General features: G+C 41.4%; 1 protein-coding gene across 1 annotated transcript; it reads left to right on the top strand.

The window, feature by feature from the left end:
- Positions 1-270: 270 nt before the first annotated feature.
- Positions 271-16,485, top strand: vbp1 (von Hippel-Lindau binding protein 1). The gene is made up of 6 exons (XM_020491312.2): positions 271-469; positions 801-925; positions 1,250-1,316; positions 2,108-2,206; positions 14,777-14,915; positions 15,515-16,485. Exons 1-6 carry the CDS (start codon positions 389-391, stop codon positions 15,589-15,591), a joined length of 588 nt encoding a protein of 195 aa, XP_020346901.1. The 5' UTR covers positions 271-388; the 3' UTR covers positions 15,592-16,485.
- The last annotated feature ends 1,253 nt before the right edge of the window (positions 16,486-17,738 follow it).

The following is a 17,738-nucleotide window of genomic DNA, read 5'->3' as shown; positions in this document are numbered from 1 at the left end:
ACTGGTCATAAAGTTAACAAATTATTCTTACTCCCACAAGGGGGAGACATTGTGTAGACCTTACAATAAGCGGTTATTCCCCCATAGTTAGTGTTAAGTTGACCAGTTTTCATGTCAGCTTTTTCTCATTCAAGTGTTTGAGTAAAAATCTTTACAATAAAAGGCTGCTTTTCACCTGGCATTTTGCGCGGAGTTCAGGCCTACCAGTTTTGTCCGAGTTAGACTCTGGCTCTCTCTCAAAAGTTCAGATTTGGCCGCATTTCTTTCCCATTTTATGACCAATCTTGCACCGACAAGGACTTGTCTCAAGCTTTCAAGACCAGCAAGTCCTAAATTCGGTAACGCCCAACTTCTACGTAACGAAGGAGGGAGTTGAGTCTTTTCCAAGATGGCGACGACCATAGACAGCTGCAATGCCGTACAGGCGACAAAGAAAAAACATCTCGGAATCCCCGAAGCAATATTTGTGGTGTGTAAAATGTGAATTATATACATTGTGGCCATTATACTATATGAAATAACACTCTCGAATGTGTAATTGACGCTGTCCAGCCTATAGGCTAGCCTGTCACGAATGTTCGCTAGCTATGTTCATTCACATCCTTTTAGGGAAATGACGCCTAGAAAGCCTATTAGGCCTAGCTAACTATCTATAGGATGTATATTGTCATCCAAATGCAATGAAACGGCCTTTCTTCAACAATATTGTGTGCTCACAATAAGTTTACTGTGCTGTGTGAATGACTCGCCTGAAAGCTAACGCGTAACCTAGCTAGTTAACTTTATGTCAACCTTTGTAGGAGGATGTCGAGTCGTTTATGAAGCAACCAGGGAACGACACTGCAGACGCCGTCTTGAGAAAACTGGATGAGCAATACCAGAAATATAAATATATGGAGCTCAACCTGGCCCAAAAGAAACAAAGGTAACTAATATACAGCATAAGTTATTAACGGTAACTAGTCAAATGTCAAAACAGCAAAATGCTTGATTTGGTTTGCCTGGCATGTTAATGTTTTTTGCACGTGTTGGACTATTCCACTGGTTCCATTGTATCAAGTTTAGCTACTATTATTCCCAGAAGAGAGGAATTTGCCAAGCTACAAACTAGTGTGGTGGTGTTGTGTTGTCTTCTGAGGTGATATCATTAGCTTTATTTAGCTGATAGGATGACCCTGAGTTTTTGATGGATAAATATGTGATAGTGTTATAGTTCTGCTTCTATGGTGTTTCTCTCTGCTGTACCCAGGTTGAAAAGCCAGATCCCACAGATCAAGCAGACTTTAGAAATCCTACGACACATGCAGAAGAAGAAGGTAAACAGCATACAGTGCAGCCAGTGCACTCCTCTTATACCCTTTTCATAGACAGACAAAGATCCCACAAGTTTATGCCTGCTTCCCTTTGACCTACTTTTTGGTATATCTGAGTGGGGTAGGGGGTAAAAAGACATGGCCAATTAAAAGCCACCTAAAGACCTAGTCATGATTCCTGCATTTTCACAGACACTGTAACATAGGGGCGGCAGGTAGCCTGGTGGTTAGAGCGTTGGACGAGTAACCAAAAGGTTGCCAGATCGAATCCCCGAGCTGACAAGGTAAAAATCTGTCGTTCTGCCCCTGAACAAGGCAGTTAACCCACTGTTCCTAGGCCGTCATTGAAAATAAGGATCTGTTCTTAACTGACTTGCCTCGTTAGATTAAGGATTAAAAAAATGTTACCGCTATCAGGTCTGTAAATGGTTCTCAGAGTTTTTGCAGGTAACTACATTTCTGTTGTTTGATACCTCCCTAATTTGTAATGCAAACACCCCCCATGGTTTTAACACCCTTTACCCCTCTTAATTTGCCAGTTACCCACTAATATGTGGTAAATAAGTGTGGTAAATAAGTTGCTGTTTGAAAGGGGGTCATATAAACATTGCCTTATATTCTTACAGGTAATATACCACATCTTCTGTCTGGAATGGGTATTACAGTGATTACATCCTTGCAGGACAATTTGATCACTATAAGTTGTTGATCACTAACTGCATTCAAGATCAGTGGAGTGCAACGTATGTGGTGTTGAGTTGCTTTGTTTGCTTTCCAAATCCCTCATCCTATAGGAAACCACAGACCCTATGGAGACACACTTCCTATTGGCTGACAACGTTTACTGCAAGGCTTCAGTCCCGCCCACCGACAAAGTTTGCCTGTGGTTAGGGGTGAGTACTAATACATGTTGTGTTCCTAAGTAACATTATTTGGGATTATCTGATCACTTGCCCCCTATTTATGGAGCCCACTCCTTATCCATGAGGTTAGCCCAATATTAGACCTCTGATTATTACTTATTGAGTCTAGGTCTAAGGGCATTCCATAGCGACATCATGTGAGTTAAGTCATGGTCAAATGACAGTACCTGCTTGCAACATCCATAAAATTGTAGTGTTTCAATTGCAGATTGCATCGCTGAGCAGTGAACAAGAAACTTATTAAATCCACATGCTATCCCCTCCCCAAATCAAAATCTAATATGGATGTCAATGCTTTCTTCTGGCTTTGCGCCAATACGTTTCCTCTATTTCCCGTCTGCTGTAGCATGGTACCCACGTTGCGAAGCTGATTAGCTAGACAAACGGGTGTGAAACAAGAACTGGTGTACGTGCAAAGTGATGAAAACATGGACTCCATGTTTGGTTTTGGTTGATGAATTGAGGCTGTTCTGAGGGCTAAAGGAGGGGGGGGGGTGAACTCTGTTTGGTATACTCTATATCTGTTTATCTACAGGCTACATTGAGGTTTTTCTTGAATTATTTTTGGCTATCTGGCATTACTGCATAAGCCAAAAGATTTGGTGACGTTGTAGAAGAGGATCATGGCATTACCGGCAATGTTATGTGTGATGGCTGTGAGGCGCTAATAGGATTGGGCGACGTCTGAAATGACACATCGTCGCATCAACCTGTCCAAACATCGTTGATATAAGATTGTATCGTCTCTATTTTTTGTTTTATCCGGGGCAGGTGGTGGAGCGCGTTGACTAGCAGACATCTGTGGCATTGTGTTGTGACAACTGCAGTTGCCTTTTATTGTCCTCAGCACAAGGTGGACCTGTGTAATAAATCTGCTGTTTAATCAGCTTCTTGATATGCCACACCTGTCAGGTTGATGAATTATCTTGGTAAAGGAGAAATGCTCACTAACGGGGATTTAAACACATTTATGCACAATTTCAGCTCATGAAACATGGAACTGACACTTTACATGTTGTGTTTATATTTTTGTTCAGTATAATTTGGAAATGATGCACAAAAAATCTTTCCCATTTTATTCGTTATTGCATTTTCTCCCCAGTCCCTAAGCATCTTGCTCTTCAAAAGAAGCAGAGATAACAGAAAACTTTACTAATGTCAACTAGATTGAAACATTCTTTCTGGTGAGCAAGGGTTTATTTGGTCTTCTAGGGCTACATATAATGACATAAGAGAATTTAAGCTGCATGTATCTGGTTATAGACAAGTTGAGTAACAAGTAGCCTAACGAAATGTCGGAAATTATAAGCAGAAACATATTTAAATAAAGCAAAAAAATATCTGTCATCCACTGTCCAATTTTTTGGGCTAAGGTCTTCCTGAGTGGCGCAGTGGTTTAAGTTACTGCAGTGCTTGAGGCGTCACTACAGACCTGGGTAAAAATCCAAGGCTGTGTCGCAGCCGGCCGCGACCGGGAGACCCATGAAGCGGCGCACAATTGGCCCAGCATTGTCTGGGTTAGGGGAGGATTTGGCCGGCCGTGATGTCTTTGTCCCATCGCGCGACTCCTCCTGGCAGGCCGGGCGCATGCACGTTGACTTCGGTCGGCAGTTGTAATGCGTTTCCCCCGACACATTGGTGCATGGCTCTCGACCTTCGCCTCTCCCGAGTCCGTACAGCAGTTGCAGCGATGGGACAAGACTGTAACTACCAATTGGATATCACAAAATTGGTGCGAAAAAGTCTGAGAGCTTATTTTCAGTTTCAGATGGGTTATTAGTAGGGATGCGTGATATATCGGAATTGCCCAATATTAGCTAAAAATGCCAACATCTGTGTCAGCCAATGTCTAGTTTAACGCTGATGGGCAAAACCGATGTCAAAGCTGACGTGCATACCTATATAACGTAGGTACATGATGTAATGGCGCCACGTAAAATTTTGCGCAATACGTGCACCACAGCTTTCCTAAACTAGCGCACAATGTCTGCTGTGTGGATCGAGCAGTCAACAAGTCGAGCAAGTCATTTGAAAGAGTAACAACATTTCAGCGAGACAACTCGGGCGAAATCCATTAGTCTAGATAATGGATTTAATTGCCCTTGACAATCAACCCACCCTGTTGTGGGTGATGTCTGCCTTCGCCGACTGGTCAAGCACCTGTTAACACTACCTGTTAACACTACCAAGTGCGCTATTTTTCCATTGTTGCCCTACCGGAGTTACACAGTAATAGCGTCACTGCCATTAGCTTCTTCACGACATGCATACTATGGAACGCCGTTTGGGTCTTTGCGTGTCAAAGGTACAGTAGCACTGTCAAAGCTGTACAAAAAAAGTCTGCAAACAAGCAATGTGTTTACAATACCGTATTGGTAATAAAGCATAATTTGTTCGACCGCAACTTCTGGGGTAGGTAGCTAGCTTTAGATTGGTACCTAGCTAGCACCAGTACAACCAGCCTGAAAAATAAAAGTTTGTCATTGACAGTGATGCAAATGAATACAAATAGTAGAATCATGCCATACTTTTATTTTGAAGGCTAACCGCAAGTCCACTGATGTGGCGAATCCTTATTGTGGCTAACTTCACATAGATGGTCTGACCACCATTAATGAAATAAGAACTGTCTTATAAATTAGGGTTATTTTAGATGATGACACCTAGCTGTATTGTTAGCTAGCTAACTATATAGCTACTGAAACAGATTGTCGTTTTGCTATGTTTTTGGGGAAGAACATTGTTTGCACCCATGAGCTAGCTAGCTTTTGTTTATGACCAGCACTGTAGGTACGCGAGACAACTTTACCAACATCATAGCAATATGTATCGATGAGTCGTTGTGACATATGAAATACGAGTGATGGTGTAATAACTACGTAAAAAATGTATGAACGCGTTAAATTATTGTGACGTGCAGTCGTATTCAGGTCCTGATTGGTCAACAAGCTTATCTGACACTTCAAAATGTCTTATTTGACACGTCAAATAGTGTTAAATAGTATATTTTTTTGAAATCCTGGTTGAGAATGAAACAACTAAACAACACAGCAAGTAAGTGAAAGAAATAGGTTTTGATTATGCTTTACTGGTAATGGGGACATATGTAAATGCCAACAAAATAACTTTTTGGTCAGTGTGGTGTGTGTTTAACCTTTTATTTAACTAGGCAAGTCAGTCAGGAACAAATTATTATTTACAATGATGGCCAAATCCGGACAACGCTGGGCCAATTGTGCGCTTCCCTATGGGACTCCCAATCATGGCCGGATGTGATACAGCCTGGATTCGAACCAGGGACTGTAGTGACGCCTCTTGCACTGAGATGCAGTGCCTTAGAACGATGCGTCCATGTGTGTGTGATCACTATTTTAACTGCACTAGAATGCTTAAAAGGCTGCTAAAATGTTTAATATCGGTTATCGGTATTGTTTTTTGGGGCAAGGAAAATATCAGTATCGGACAAAAATGTAATATCGGTGCATCACTAGTTATTAACAGTTGCGGGTGGACAAACAGCTGACCACTACTGTATAAACATTAATACACAATCATGGAAAACAAACACGTTCTTCTGTAAAAAGATCCTCAATCAGCCTTTTGAATTGCCCAAGAGCATGGATGGGCAACTACAGTCAAACATTTCCCCCCGCCCCAGCTAACACCCCTGACTCCAATAATCAACATCTTCAGTTTAGCATGCAATTACACTGCATTTATTTATATGCAGTACCAGTCATAAGTTTGGACACCTACTCATTCAATGGTTTTTCTTTATTTTTATTATTTTCTACATTGTAGAATAATAGTGAAGACATCAAAACTATGAAATAACACATATGGAATCATGTAGTAACAAAGTGTGAAACAAATCAAAATATATTTTATATTTGACCTTTTTCAAAGTAGCCACCCTTTGCCTTGATGACAACTTTGCGCATGCTTGTCATTCTCTCAACCAGCTTCACCTGGAATCATTTTCCAACCGTCTTGAAGGAATTCACACATGCTGAGCACTTGTTGGCTGCTTATCCATCACTCTGCGGTCCAACTCATCCCAAACCATCTCAATTGGGTTGAGGCCAGGTCATCTGATGCAGCACTCCATCACTCTCCTTTTTTGTAAAATAGCCCTTACACAGCCTGGAGGTGTGTTGGGTCATTGTCCTGTTGAAAAACATATTATTTCTAAGCGCAAACCAGATGTAATGGCGTATCGCTGCAGAATGTTGTGGTAGCCATGCTTGTTAAGTGTGCTTTGATTTCTAAATAAATCAGTGTCACCAGCAAAGCACCATCACACGACCTTCTCCATGCTTCACGGTGGGAACCACACATCCGGAGATCATCCGTTCACCTACTCTGCGTCTCACAAAGACACAATGATTGGAACCAAGAATCTCAAATGTGGAGTCATCAGACCAAAGGACAGATTTCAACCGGTCTAATGTCCATTGTTGGTGTTTCTTGGCCCAAGCAAGTCTCTTCTTCTTATTGGTGTCCTTTAGTAGTTGTTTCTTTGCAGCAATTTGACCATGAAGGCCTGATTCACGCAGTCTCCTCTGAACTGTTGATGTTGAGATTAGAGGTCGACCGATTAATATTTTTTTTACACCTTTATTTTATCTTTATTTAACTAGGCAAGTCAGTTAAGAACACATTCTTATTTTCAATGACAGCATAGGAACGGTGGGTTAACTGCCCCGTTCGGGGGCAGAACGACAGATTTTCACCTTGTCAGCTCGGGGAATCCAATCTTGCAACCTTACAGGTAACTAGTCCAACGCAATAACGACCTGCCTCTCTCGTTGCATGCCACATGGAGACTGCCTGTTACGCAAATGCAGTAAAGCCAAGGTAAGTTGCTAGCTAGCATTAAACTTATCTGATAAAAAATAATCAATCATAATCACGAGTTAAGTAGACATGGTTGATGATATTACTAGATATTATCTAGCGTGTCCTGTGTTGCATATCATTTGACTGAATACAAGTATCTAAGTATCTGACTGAGCGGTGGTAGGCAGAAGCAGGTGCGTAAACATTCATTCAAACAGCACTTTCTTGCGTTTTGCCTGCAGCTCTTCCTTGTGCGTCAAGCATTGCGCTGTTTATGACTTCAAACCTATCAATTCCCGAGATGAGGCTGGTGTGACCGAAGTGAAATGGTCTGGCTAGTTAGCGCGCGCTATTAGCGTTTCAAACTTGACTCGCTCTGAGCCTTGGGGTGGTTGTTTCCCTTCCTCTGCATGGGTAATTCTGCTTCGATGTGGTGGCTGTTGTCGTTGTGTTGCTGGTTCGAGCCCAGGGAGGAGCGAGGAGAGGGACGGAAGCTATTCTGTTACACTGGCAATACTGAAGTGCCTATAAGAACATCCAATAGTCAAAGGTTAATGAAATGTCCAATAATTCCTATAATAACTACAACCTAAAACTTCTTACCTGGGAATATTGAAGACTCATGTTAAAAGGAACCACCAGCTTTCATATGTTCTCATGTTCTGAGCAAGGAACTGAAACGTTAGCTTTCTTACATGGCACATATTGCACTTTTACGTTCTTCTCCCACACTTTGTTTTTGCATTATTTAAACCAAATTGAACATGTTTCATTATCTACTTGAGGCTAAATTGATTTTATTGATGTATTATATTAAGTTAAAATAAGTGTTCATTCAGTATTGTTGTAATTGTCATTATTAAAAATACATGTTATTTTTATTTGTTTTTTAAATCTGCCGATTTAATCGGTATCGGCTTTTTTGGTCCTCCAATAATCGATATCGGTATCGGTGTTGAAAAATCATATTCTGGCAACCTCTAGTTTGTTACTTGAACTCTGAAGCATTTATTTGGGCTCCAATTTCTGGTGCTGGTAACTCTAATGAACGTACCCTTTGTAGCAGAGGTAACTTTGGTTATTCCTTTCTGTTCTTCTCATAATATGCACTTGGCCATTTACCAAATATGGCTATCTTCTGTATACCATCCCTACCTTGTCACAACACAACTGATTGGCTCAAACGCATTAAGAAGGAAATATATTCCACAAATTAACTTTTAACAAGGCACACCTGTTAATTGAAATGCATTCCAGGTGACAACCTCATGAAGCTGGTTGAGGGAATGCCAAGAGTGTGCAAAGCTGTCATCAAGGCAAAGGCTTGGCTACTTTGAAGAATCTCAAATATGTTTTTATATAACTGTTTTTTTGGTTTCCACATGATTCCATATGTGTTATTTCATAGTTTATTCTACAATGTAGAAAATAAAGAAAAACACTTGAATGAGTAGGTGTCAACCTTTGACTGGTACTGCATATATTTAAATATTTTGAATTGAATTAAAAATATTTATTACATGGAGTCTTTTGGTTCAACCATAATGCATAATAAGCATCATCAACAGGTGGAAACATATTGGGTGTACGCTGATAAGCTGTAGGATGAATACATTAATTTACAAGACCTGTTCACCGAAAATATAATTGGTCATAAGAAGGGCCTGAGATCAAAGTCAATATTCAGACCACTAGGGGTCAATGTTTTTGAAAACAATATCCAGTAGGCTTCCCTCTAGTAGTAGGATCGAGGGCTGGGTGATATGGCCACTATTAGTAATCACCCTATGGTGGAATGAATCACTTTGGCCTGTATTTTATTTTATGGTGGAAACGCATGTATGTATGTGTGTGTGTGTGTGTGTGTGTGTTATTTCAATGGGTCTTTCTCCATTCAAATTGTTTAATACTGTTCAATTCAACTTCAACCTAAAATCATTTCCTGCATTTCCATGTATTTCAGCTTTTCCTGGGCTCATTTGAGATCATTTCCAAACTGCCATCATATGGGCAAAAATACTAGGCCTTATTTTTAACGAAATGTTGCAATTGCATTTAGATCAAAACACTTGGGTGAACTTTTGGAATCATGGCAATAGAATATTTATTATAATGCTATAGTTAGAATATAAATAATAGTGAGCACTTTGAATACAGTGTTTGACATGACAAAAAATGGAAATGCCATGGACGAGTTATTGTGACGTTGTAGGAACCACAGTGACGTTTCCTAGGGGACCCTATCATCTTTGGCTACATTAAATCTTTATTCATATAGCCAACATATTCATGCTTCACCTATTCCTCTTTGATTTAGAAGATATTGTTGCACAAACAACATGCAACATAGCTAGCCAGCTAACTAGCGATTAGCATTAGTGGCTAACACGATTTAGCTTAACTTGCTAAGAATATACAAACTAGCTATTTGCAGATGTAAGAAATGCAAACTAATATTGTACTTATAGAACGCTTGGGGATTTATATGAAGATCAAAGTGGAAACAACATTTGTCATCAACATTGTTGCATGTGCTGCATTGACCATGCAGACTGAACGAAAGTGTCTCATGGCCAAGCAGCAACAACATGCGTTCCTTGAGTGAATGGGGGTGGGACTAGGTCTGTGTGGAAAGTGGCATGGAGAGAGGGTATACTCAAGTAGCCAAGTAAACTATAAAAATTGATATTTACACACGCGTATCACATTTAACAAACCAAACATTAAAATATTGTTATAGAAGGCAAAGTAAAAACCCTAACTGGTCCGTGCATAAATACCGGTGTATATAGTCAAATACAGTACATTGCCCAGCCCTAGTAGGAACTCAATGTTACATCCTCTCCTTGGTAGAGCATCATGCTCAATGCCTGTATTTTAGGGAGGAGAAAGGATGATTAGCTTCAACAAAGTGTGTTGCTACTGGATAGTCAGTGTTCTCACCTGGTTGAGCTGAGGTGTTCAGCTATGCGTTTTAACTGTCTTTTTGTTTGTTCTATGTAGGCTTTCCCACATGTGCAGGTGATGAGAGAGATTACTCCCTTTGTCTTGCTTGAGATGATACCCTCAACGGGTTTTTCGACCCGTATGTGGGTGTCTGAAGAACAATGTTTTTTTGCTATTGCGCATGAGCCATATTTATAGTTCCCATTTGGAATGGGTGTCAAGTGTCTGAATGGGCTCAGGGGGCAGGTCAGATCTCACTAAGCTATCCCCAATATTGCGACCATGCTTATAGACCACCAGTGGGGGTTCCTTGAAGAGGTGTGCAATGTTTTTGTCTGATTGCAGAATAAGTCAGTGCTTTTTCAGGGTTGCTTTCATTTTCTCCCAACACTGTGTACGTAGTGTACTTTGTGCAAAACTCTTTTTCTTCTTTGGTTTAGGCTACAAGGACAAAGCTCTTAAATGCTGCAGTGATGAAAATATCTCAAAAACCAAGAGAGGAATTGCTAAAAACTAAACCAAAGAAGAAAAACAACACAAGCCAAAGTGATTTATAGGATATTTATTTTGTCCGGATATTTTCTACCTGCAGTCTGCAATGTTTTTAGTTGTTGTCTTTTATGTAGGCTATTTTTCTGTAGTTGGCAATGGTTTATTTTCATTTAGATTTGGATATAGTTTTGCTTAACGACATGACAATGGTTTTGCGATATGAAGACATTTTATATTTAAATTAAACTGTTCCACTAAAATGTGCATATGAAATTCATACCTGGCACGCAGATTGGTAGGATAACTTAGCATTCCACTTGACTCCTCGTGTAGCCTATTACCGGTAACTTCAGGATAGTAATGTCAGAATCTGTGAAAGCCAGCAGGAGTGGAAGGAGAATGGTTGGGTCAAGTTATGTTTTTTCTTCTGTTTATCTAGATCTCTGGCTCCCTCTTGAGTTATTGTGTGTTATTTCATCAAACAGTAAGCTTAAAGCATTAGACATGCTGAATGCATATAGTAGATTTAATTAAAACACATGGGTTGTGTGTATATATCAGAAAATACATGTTTAAAAATGTCGACCATGGCCTTCCGAGCGGCGCAGTGATCTAAGGCACTGCATCGCAGTGCTAGAGGCACACTACAGACACAGGTTTGATCCCGGGTTGTATCACTATCCGCCAGGATCTTGAGTCCAATAGGGTGGCGCACAATTGGCCCAGTGTCGTCCGGATTAGGGGAGGGTTTGACAGGGTGTGCTTTACTTGGCTCATCGTGCTTTATTGACTCCTTGTTGCGGGCCGGGCGCCTGCAGGCCGACCACGGTCGTCAGTTGACGACATATTGGTGCCGCTGGCTTCCGGGTTAAGCTGGTGGGTGTTAAGAAGCTCGGTTTGACGTGTCATGTTTCAGAGGACTCATGGCTCGACCCTTGCCTCCTGAGCCTGTTGGGGAGTTGCAGCGATGAGACAACGCAAAAAGGCGGTAAAATACAAATAATCTATATATGTTGACCAATTGATTGGTCGAAAGAACCGACTACTTTCGGGCGACCAAGATGTATATATATTTTTAGAAGGGGACAGCCCTAGGTCCCATGTTTCATGAGCTGAAATAAAAGATCCCAGAAATGTTCCATATACAGAAAGGTTATTTTGCTCACATTTTGTGCACACATGTTTAGATACCTGTTAGTGAGCATTTCTCCTTTGCCAAGATAATCCATCCACCTGACAGGTGGAGTTGATTAAACTTCATGATCATTACTAGGGTTGCACATTTTGGGGAATATTCAGAGTTAGAAACTTTCTGTGGGAATTAATGGGAATATATGTAAATGTAATATTAATACTATCTAAATGTAATGTTTTTTGCATTGGAAATATTTACCTTATCATATAGATACAGAAACAAAAACCTTTTACCTTATCATTAGTAGACATTGCAAATGATTAAATCCTTCCAATATAATTTTTTAAAACTATTTAGTTACAAATTGAACTTTGTCTTCCTCCCTGGACCGCCTCAATGTCCACGTCTTGAACATCAGACTCTGAGGCCTCATCTCCACTGTCACTTTCCAACCTGGTTGAGAAAGCCAAAAATTTGCCCAGATGCCACCAATTTTTCAACCCTTGTATTGATCAGCCTGTTGTGTGTTCCCAAACAAGGATCAGTTGTGCTCTGAGGAGGCTGATGTTGGTGGGATTTGGAGGATGATGGAGGCAACAGGGGAAAGAGTCTCAGATCCACAAAGTCCCTTCCACCAGGTGGCTGATGAGATATGTTGGCACGGCTGCCCTATTGCATCTCCATCCCAAAGCCTTGCTTGGATGTGTACTTCACCAGACAGCCAAGAACCTTGCCCTCATCCAGGCCAAGGTGGCGAGACACGGTAGTGATAACACCATAGGCCTTGTTGATCTCTGCAGCAGACAGGATGCTCTTGCCAGCATATTTGGGGTCCAACATGTACGCTGCGGTGTGTATGGGCTTCAGACAGAGGTCTTCATGCTTTTTGATATATTTCAGAACTGCAGTTTCCTCTGCTTGGAGCAACAGTGAAGTGGGCAGGGCAGTACAGATTTCTTCTCTTACATATGCAAGCAGAGTCTGAACATCAGACAGGATGGCATTGTCTCCCTCAATCAATGCAATGGCTACTGCTATAGGTTTCAGGAGTTTCAGGCTGCTTACCATTCTCTCCCAAAATACATCATCCAGGAGGAGCCTCTTGATTGGGCTGTCCATATCGGCAGACTGTGATATGGCCATTTCTTGGAGAGACTCCTTTCCCTTCAGGAGACTATCAAACATGATGACAACACCACCCCAACGGGTGTTGCTGGACAGCATCAATATGGGCAGCATCAATATGGTGCTCTTATTCTTCTCACTTTGCTTGTTGAGGTAGATTGCTGCTATAACTTGATGACCCATCACATACCTAACCATTTTATTGGCTCTCTTGTAGAGTGTATCAATTGTTTTCAGTGCCATGATGTCTTTTAGGAGCCGATTCAATGCATGAGCAGCACAGCCAATGGGTGTGATGTGAGGGTAGGACTCCTCCACTTTAGACCAAGCAGCCTTCATGTTCGCAGCATTGTCTGTCACCAGTGCAAATACCTTTTTGATGACTGCCTTCAGCTAATTTGCAATGTAGAGACCGGTGTGCCTGTTGTCCCTTGTGTCTATGTTCTTGTAGAATACTGGTTGAGCGGTGGAGATGATGTAGTTAATTATTCCTTGCCCACGGACATTCGACCACACATCAGAGATGATTGCAATACAGTCTGCTTTCTCTATGATTTGCTTGACCTTCACTTCAACTCTGTTGAACTCTGCATCCAGTAAATGAGTAGATAGAGCATGTTTGGTTGGAGGGGTGTATGCTGGGGGAAGAACATTCAGAAATCTCTTCCAATACACATTGCCTGTGAGCATCAGAGGTGAACCAGTTGCATACACAGCTCTAGCAATACATTCATCAGCATTTCTCTGACTACGTTCCTCCATTGAGTCAAAAAACTTCTGATTCCAGGAGGACCCTGATTCGTTGCTATCGAAAAGGTGTGTGATTCATCATTTTCACCTCGAATATAAATTGAGTCTTTTGTCAGAGGTTGCTTGTTGTGAGTGCTGAGGGGACTTTATGCACTTGGCCAGATGATTCTGTGTCTATGTTGCATTCCTCATATATGATTTGGCACAATATTTGCAAATGTATACAGCTTTTTCTTCTACATTAGTTGCAGTGAAATGTTTCCACACATCAGATAGTGCTGTGGCATTTTCCTGTAAAGATTAGAAAACAATTTGTAAAAAAAAAAAAACATAATTCCATGTACTGATAAATAATTAAGCAGTTAGATTAAACAACTCCTTTTGTAAGAAATGTTTTTAAATGAAACTAAATTAACACTCCTCAGTTAGCAGGCTCAAGCAAGCGGAAACCCACATGGTAGCAAAAACTAACTAGCAGAATTTGTTAACAAGTTAGAAATTATTTAAAAACACATTGTGGAGGCTACTATTTACTAGTTAACAAAAAATCATGTATGTCATATAAAATATATTCACCCCACGCAGTATTGTAATCGAAACTTACCAGAAAGCATGTTGGCTCAGACCTTGTAGTACTGTGTTGCAATTCCATTGAATTGTGGATAGTTTAACCAAAATATGCCACAAGACCTAGAATTTCCTTATAGGTATCCCACAAAAGGTTCACTGTTATAAGCACTTTCTTTAATGAATTTAAGCAAAATCCCCAAATTCCAGGGCTTAACTAACCATGGAAAATGTATTTCAATTGACAGATTTAGTTATGAACTGAACTGGGGGGGGACTGGAATTGCCCATCCCTGCCCTAGAGGCATCAATTCATCCAATTTTAGAAATCCCTGGAGATTTTTCTACCAAGTAAAGTGCAAAAAAACTAAAAGCATATTTACCCAACTTAGTGGAGATCTCCTGAGTCAGCAGAGATATCCCTGGGACCTGGTATATCATACGTCTCTAAGTTAACAATAAGTAAGATACGGCTGAAGTTTATGCAGGAGGCCCAGTCTCTGCAGTTTACTTTAATATCATTCACTCTTAACCTCCCACTCTGTTTTCATCTCCGCCTCTCCTCTTCCAGGCCAATGTGACGTTGGAGGACGGCATAGAATAAAAGCAAGCACTATTGAAGTTTGCTGTTTATTTGTTGCTCACTCACTTTTCCTCGCTTCCCTCCATCCCCTCTCCCCTACCAGGCCAATGTGATGTTGGAGTACGACATCGACGAAGCCCAGTCTCTGCTGGAGAAGAATCTGGCGACCGCATCACGCAACCTGGACTCCCTGGAAGAAGACCTGGACTTCCTGCGAGACCAGTTTACCACCACCGAAGTCAGTATCCTTCTGCATAAATATAGGCCCAGGGACTAGCATTTAACAGGCCTGGAGTCTGGAGAAAAATCTGTGATACAATGTTTGAATTAGGGAATTGTAACTCTGGACATTGATACATAAAGTGTCAGGTCCCCCCCCCTCAGGCAAAACTGATCCTAGATCAACACTTCTACTCGTAGAGACTATAGGGTTACAGGCCCAGGTTTTTGGGAGCTGAAATGTCTGCTTGTTTTCTCATTAGGACAGTTTTATGGTCTTGTAGGGCTGAGGTAATTGCTGCAGGCGTTTGACAGGTGAAAGCTGTGGCAGACGGTTGTGTCAAAGCATGGAATGCAAGTCTGTGTTCAGTAGGCACGAACCAGGGGGAAACAACACATTGAAACTGAGGTACATACTTAACATTGGCAATTTGATCTTGTTCAAACTGCTGGGGTAAGTACTGTTCTTTTGATAGACTGTTAAAGATAGTGTTGGGTGCTCTAACAACCAAATTAGAGATGCCGCATGGCATGCACAAACAAGGCGTGGTACTCTCCTTATGAAAGTACTAGATAACTTTCATAGACTGAGATGTCATCCTTAACCCATTGCCCCTCTCAGACATGGCACGAGTCTACAACTGGGACGTAAAGAGAAGGAGCAAGGATAACCTCCTCAAATCACTTGAGAAGTCTTAAGAAATAGGGATGTCCTCCCGCCCCTGCAACCCACCCAAACTCCATGTCTTTGTTCACATCTCTAGTCTCTACAGTACAAATCTGCATCCTGTTCCCAATATAGTGCACAACTTTTAACATCAAAAGTAGTGCACTGGATTGGGATAGGATGTCATTTGGGACTCAGGCCAAGCTTTATTCTATTGATTTGTTACTTTTTAAATTTATTTTTTCAAGTAAAAAAAGACAAAACAGAAGTTACTACAGCAGTTTTTTTTGTATGATGTTACTACTATTATTAAGCACTGCGCCTGCGACTCTAGGTTTTCACTGTCCTCCACTTTCTCCTCCTCACTCTTTTTTTGTCTTTTTCTTTGATTTTTCAATCTGTTATTGACAATGATCTTCACTGTGTACTAGTTTGGGAACCTGGTTTGCTTTCACTGCGCTACTACACATAATCCTCGCTGAGCAGGAAATGGGAGCGAGGAGGAGAAACGGCTCACCAGTCAAAGCGGAAACCTTCCTCTGATGTGATTTCATGAGTGTGTGATGTCAAAATGGTGCACTCTGGATTCAGAATGTTCAGACGGTTGTTCCATGCCCCCTCTTTCCTCTCCTCTGTTCTGTCCCTTACTCCCTGCATGAGTCTGAAATGGTGCCCTATTCTCTATGGTGCAATACTTTTTACCAAAAGCCTACGGGCCTTGGTCAATAGTAGTGCAATATATATAGGGTGACATTTTAGACAACTTCTCAGCTTTCTTGTCGCTCTTCTGCTACCACCTTTATTTTATCTTCCTCCTGTCTAGTTTGCTCCTCTGTCCACTTCCTCAATGTATTTATTTGTCACGTTGTATCCATTAAGACACTTGAGTGACAAAAATAAATTACAAAAATAAACTTTACATGGTGGTCCTGTGTGGGTGACATGAAACATGTTAGAGTGGGTGTGCGCAGACATTTTACACTCACTTCACCTCTCACAGCCCGGGTGGTAGTCTGGCTAAAGCTACAACTTAATTTGGCTGTATATTCCAGTGTTTTAGATTTGATATCAAATGTTTGATATGAGGAGACAACAGAATGTCACCTCATATCGTCAGTGTGCAGTGTCGCTGCACAACTATTTTCAGGTCTCTCCAGAGATATTCGATCGGTTTCAAGTCCGGGCTCTGGCTGGGCCACTCAAGGACATGCAGAGACTTGTCCCAAAGCCACTCCTGCGTTGTCTTGTTGGAAAGTGGCCCTTTGTCCCAGAGGTCCTGGGCACTCTGGAGCAAGTTGTCATCAATGATCTCTGTACTGTGCTCCGTTCATCTTGGCCTGGATCCTGACAAGTCTCCCAGTCCTTGCCTCTGAGAAACATCCCTACAGCATGATGCTGCCACCACCATGCTTCACCGTAGGGATGGTGCCAGGTTTCCTCCAGATGTGACGCTTGGCATTCAGGCCAAAGAGTTCAATCTTGGTTTCATCAGACCAGAGAATCTTGTTTCTCATGGGCTTGAGTCTAGGTGCATTTTGGGAACACACCCACACAATAAATATAATGTACCTTTTACTGAGGTGTGGCTTCTGTCTGGCCACTCTACCATAAAGGCCTAATTGGTGGAGTGCTGTGGAGATCGTTGTCCTTCTGGAAGGTTCTCCCATCTCCACAGAGGAACTCTGGAGCTCTGTCGAAGTGACCATCAGGTTATTGGTCACCACACTGACCAAGGCCCTTCACCGATTGCTCAGTTCCTAAAAAGCTTGCCAGGTGGCCAGCTCTAGGAAGAGTCTTGGTGGTTCCAAATTATGGAGGCCACTGTGTTCTTGTGGACCTTCAATGCAATAAATGTTTTAGTACCCTTCCCCAGATCTGTGCCTTGACACAATCCTGTCTCGGAGCTCTACGGACAATTCCTTTGATCTCATGGCTTGGTTTGTATAGACGGGTCTGTGCCTTTCCAAATCATGTCCAACCAATTGAATTTACCACAGGTGGATTCCAATCAAGTTGTAGAAACATCTCAAGGATGATCAATGGAAACAGGAAGCACCTGAGCTAAATTGAGTCTCACAGCAAAAGGTCTGAATACTTATGTAAATATGTTTTTGTTTTTTTTGTAATCGATTTGATAACATTTAAAACGTTTCACTTTGTCATTATGGGGTATTGTGTG

Source organism: Oncorhynchus kisutch, linkage group LG9, assembly GCF_002021735.2.
Source record: "Oncorhynchus kisutch isolate 150728-3 linkage group LG9, Okis_V2, whole genome shotgun sequence".
Classification (NCBI taxonomy): domain Eukaryota; kingdom Metazoa; phylum Chordata; class Actinopteri; order Salmoniformes; family Salmonidae; genus Oncorhynchus; species Oncorhynchus kisutch.
The sequence above is the reverse complement of the archived record's forward strand: the minus strand, read 5'-3'. Positions and strand labels throughout refer to the sequence as shown.

Coding starts and splice junctions, on each gene's coding strand:
- vbp1 (XM_020491312.2), top strand. CDS start 389: ATGGCGACGACCATAGACAGCTGCAATGCCGTACAGGCGACAAAGAAA. Junction 470..800: donor TCCCCGAAGCAATATTTGTG/GTGTGTAAAATG, acceptor CAACCTTTGTAG/GAGGATGTCGAGTCGTTTAT. Junction 2,207..14,776: donor AAGTTTGCCTGTGGTTAGGG/GTGAGTACTAAT, acceptor CTCCCCTACCAG/GCCAATGTGATGTTGGAGTA.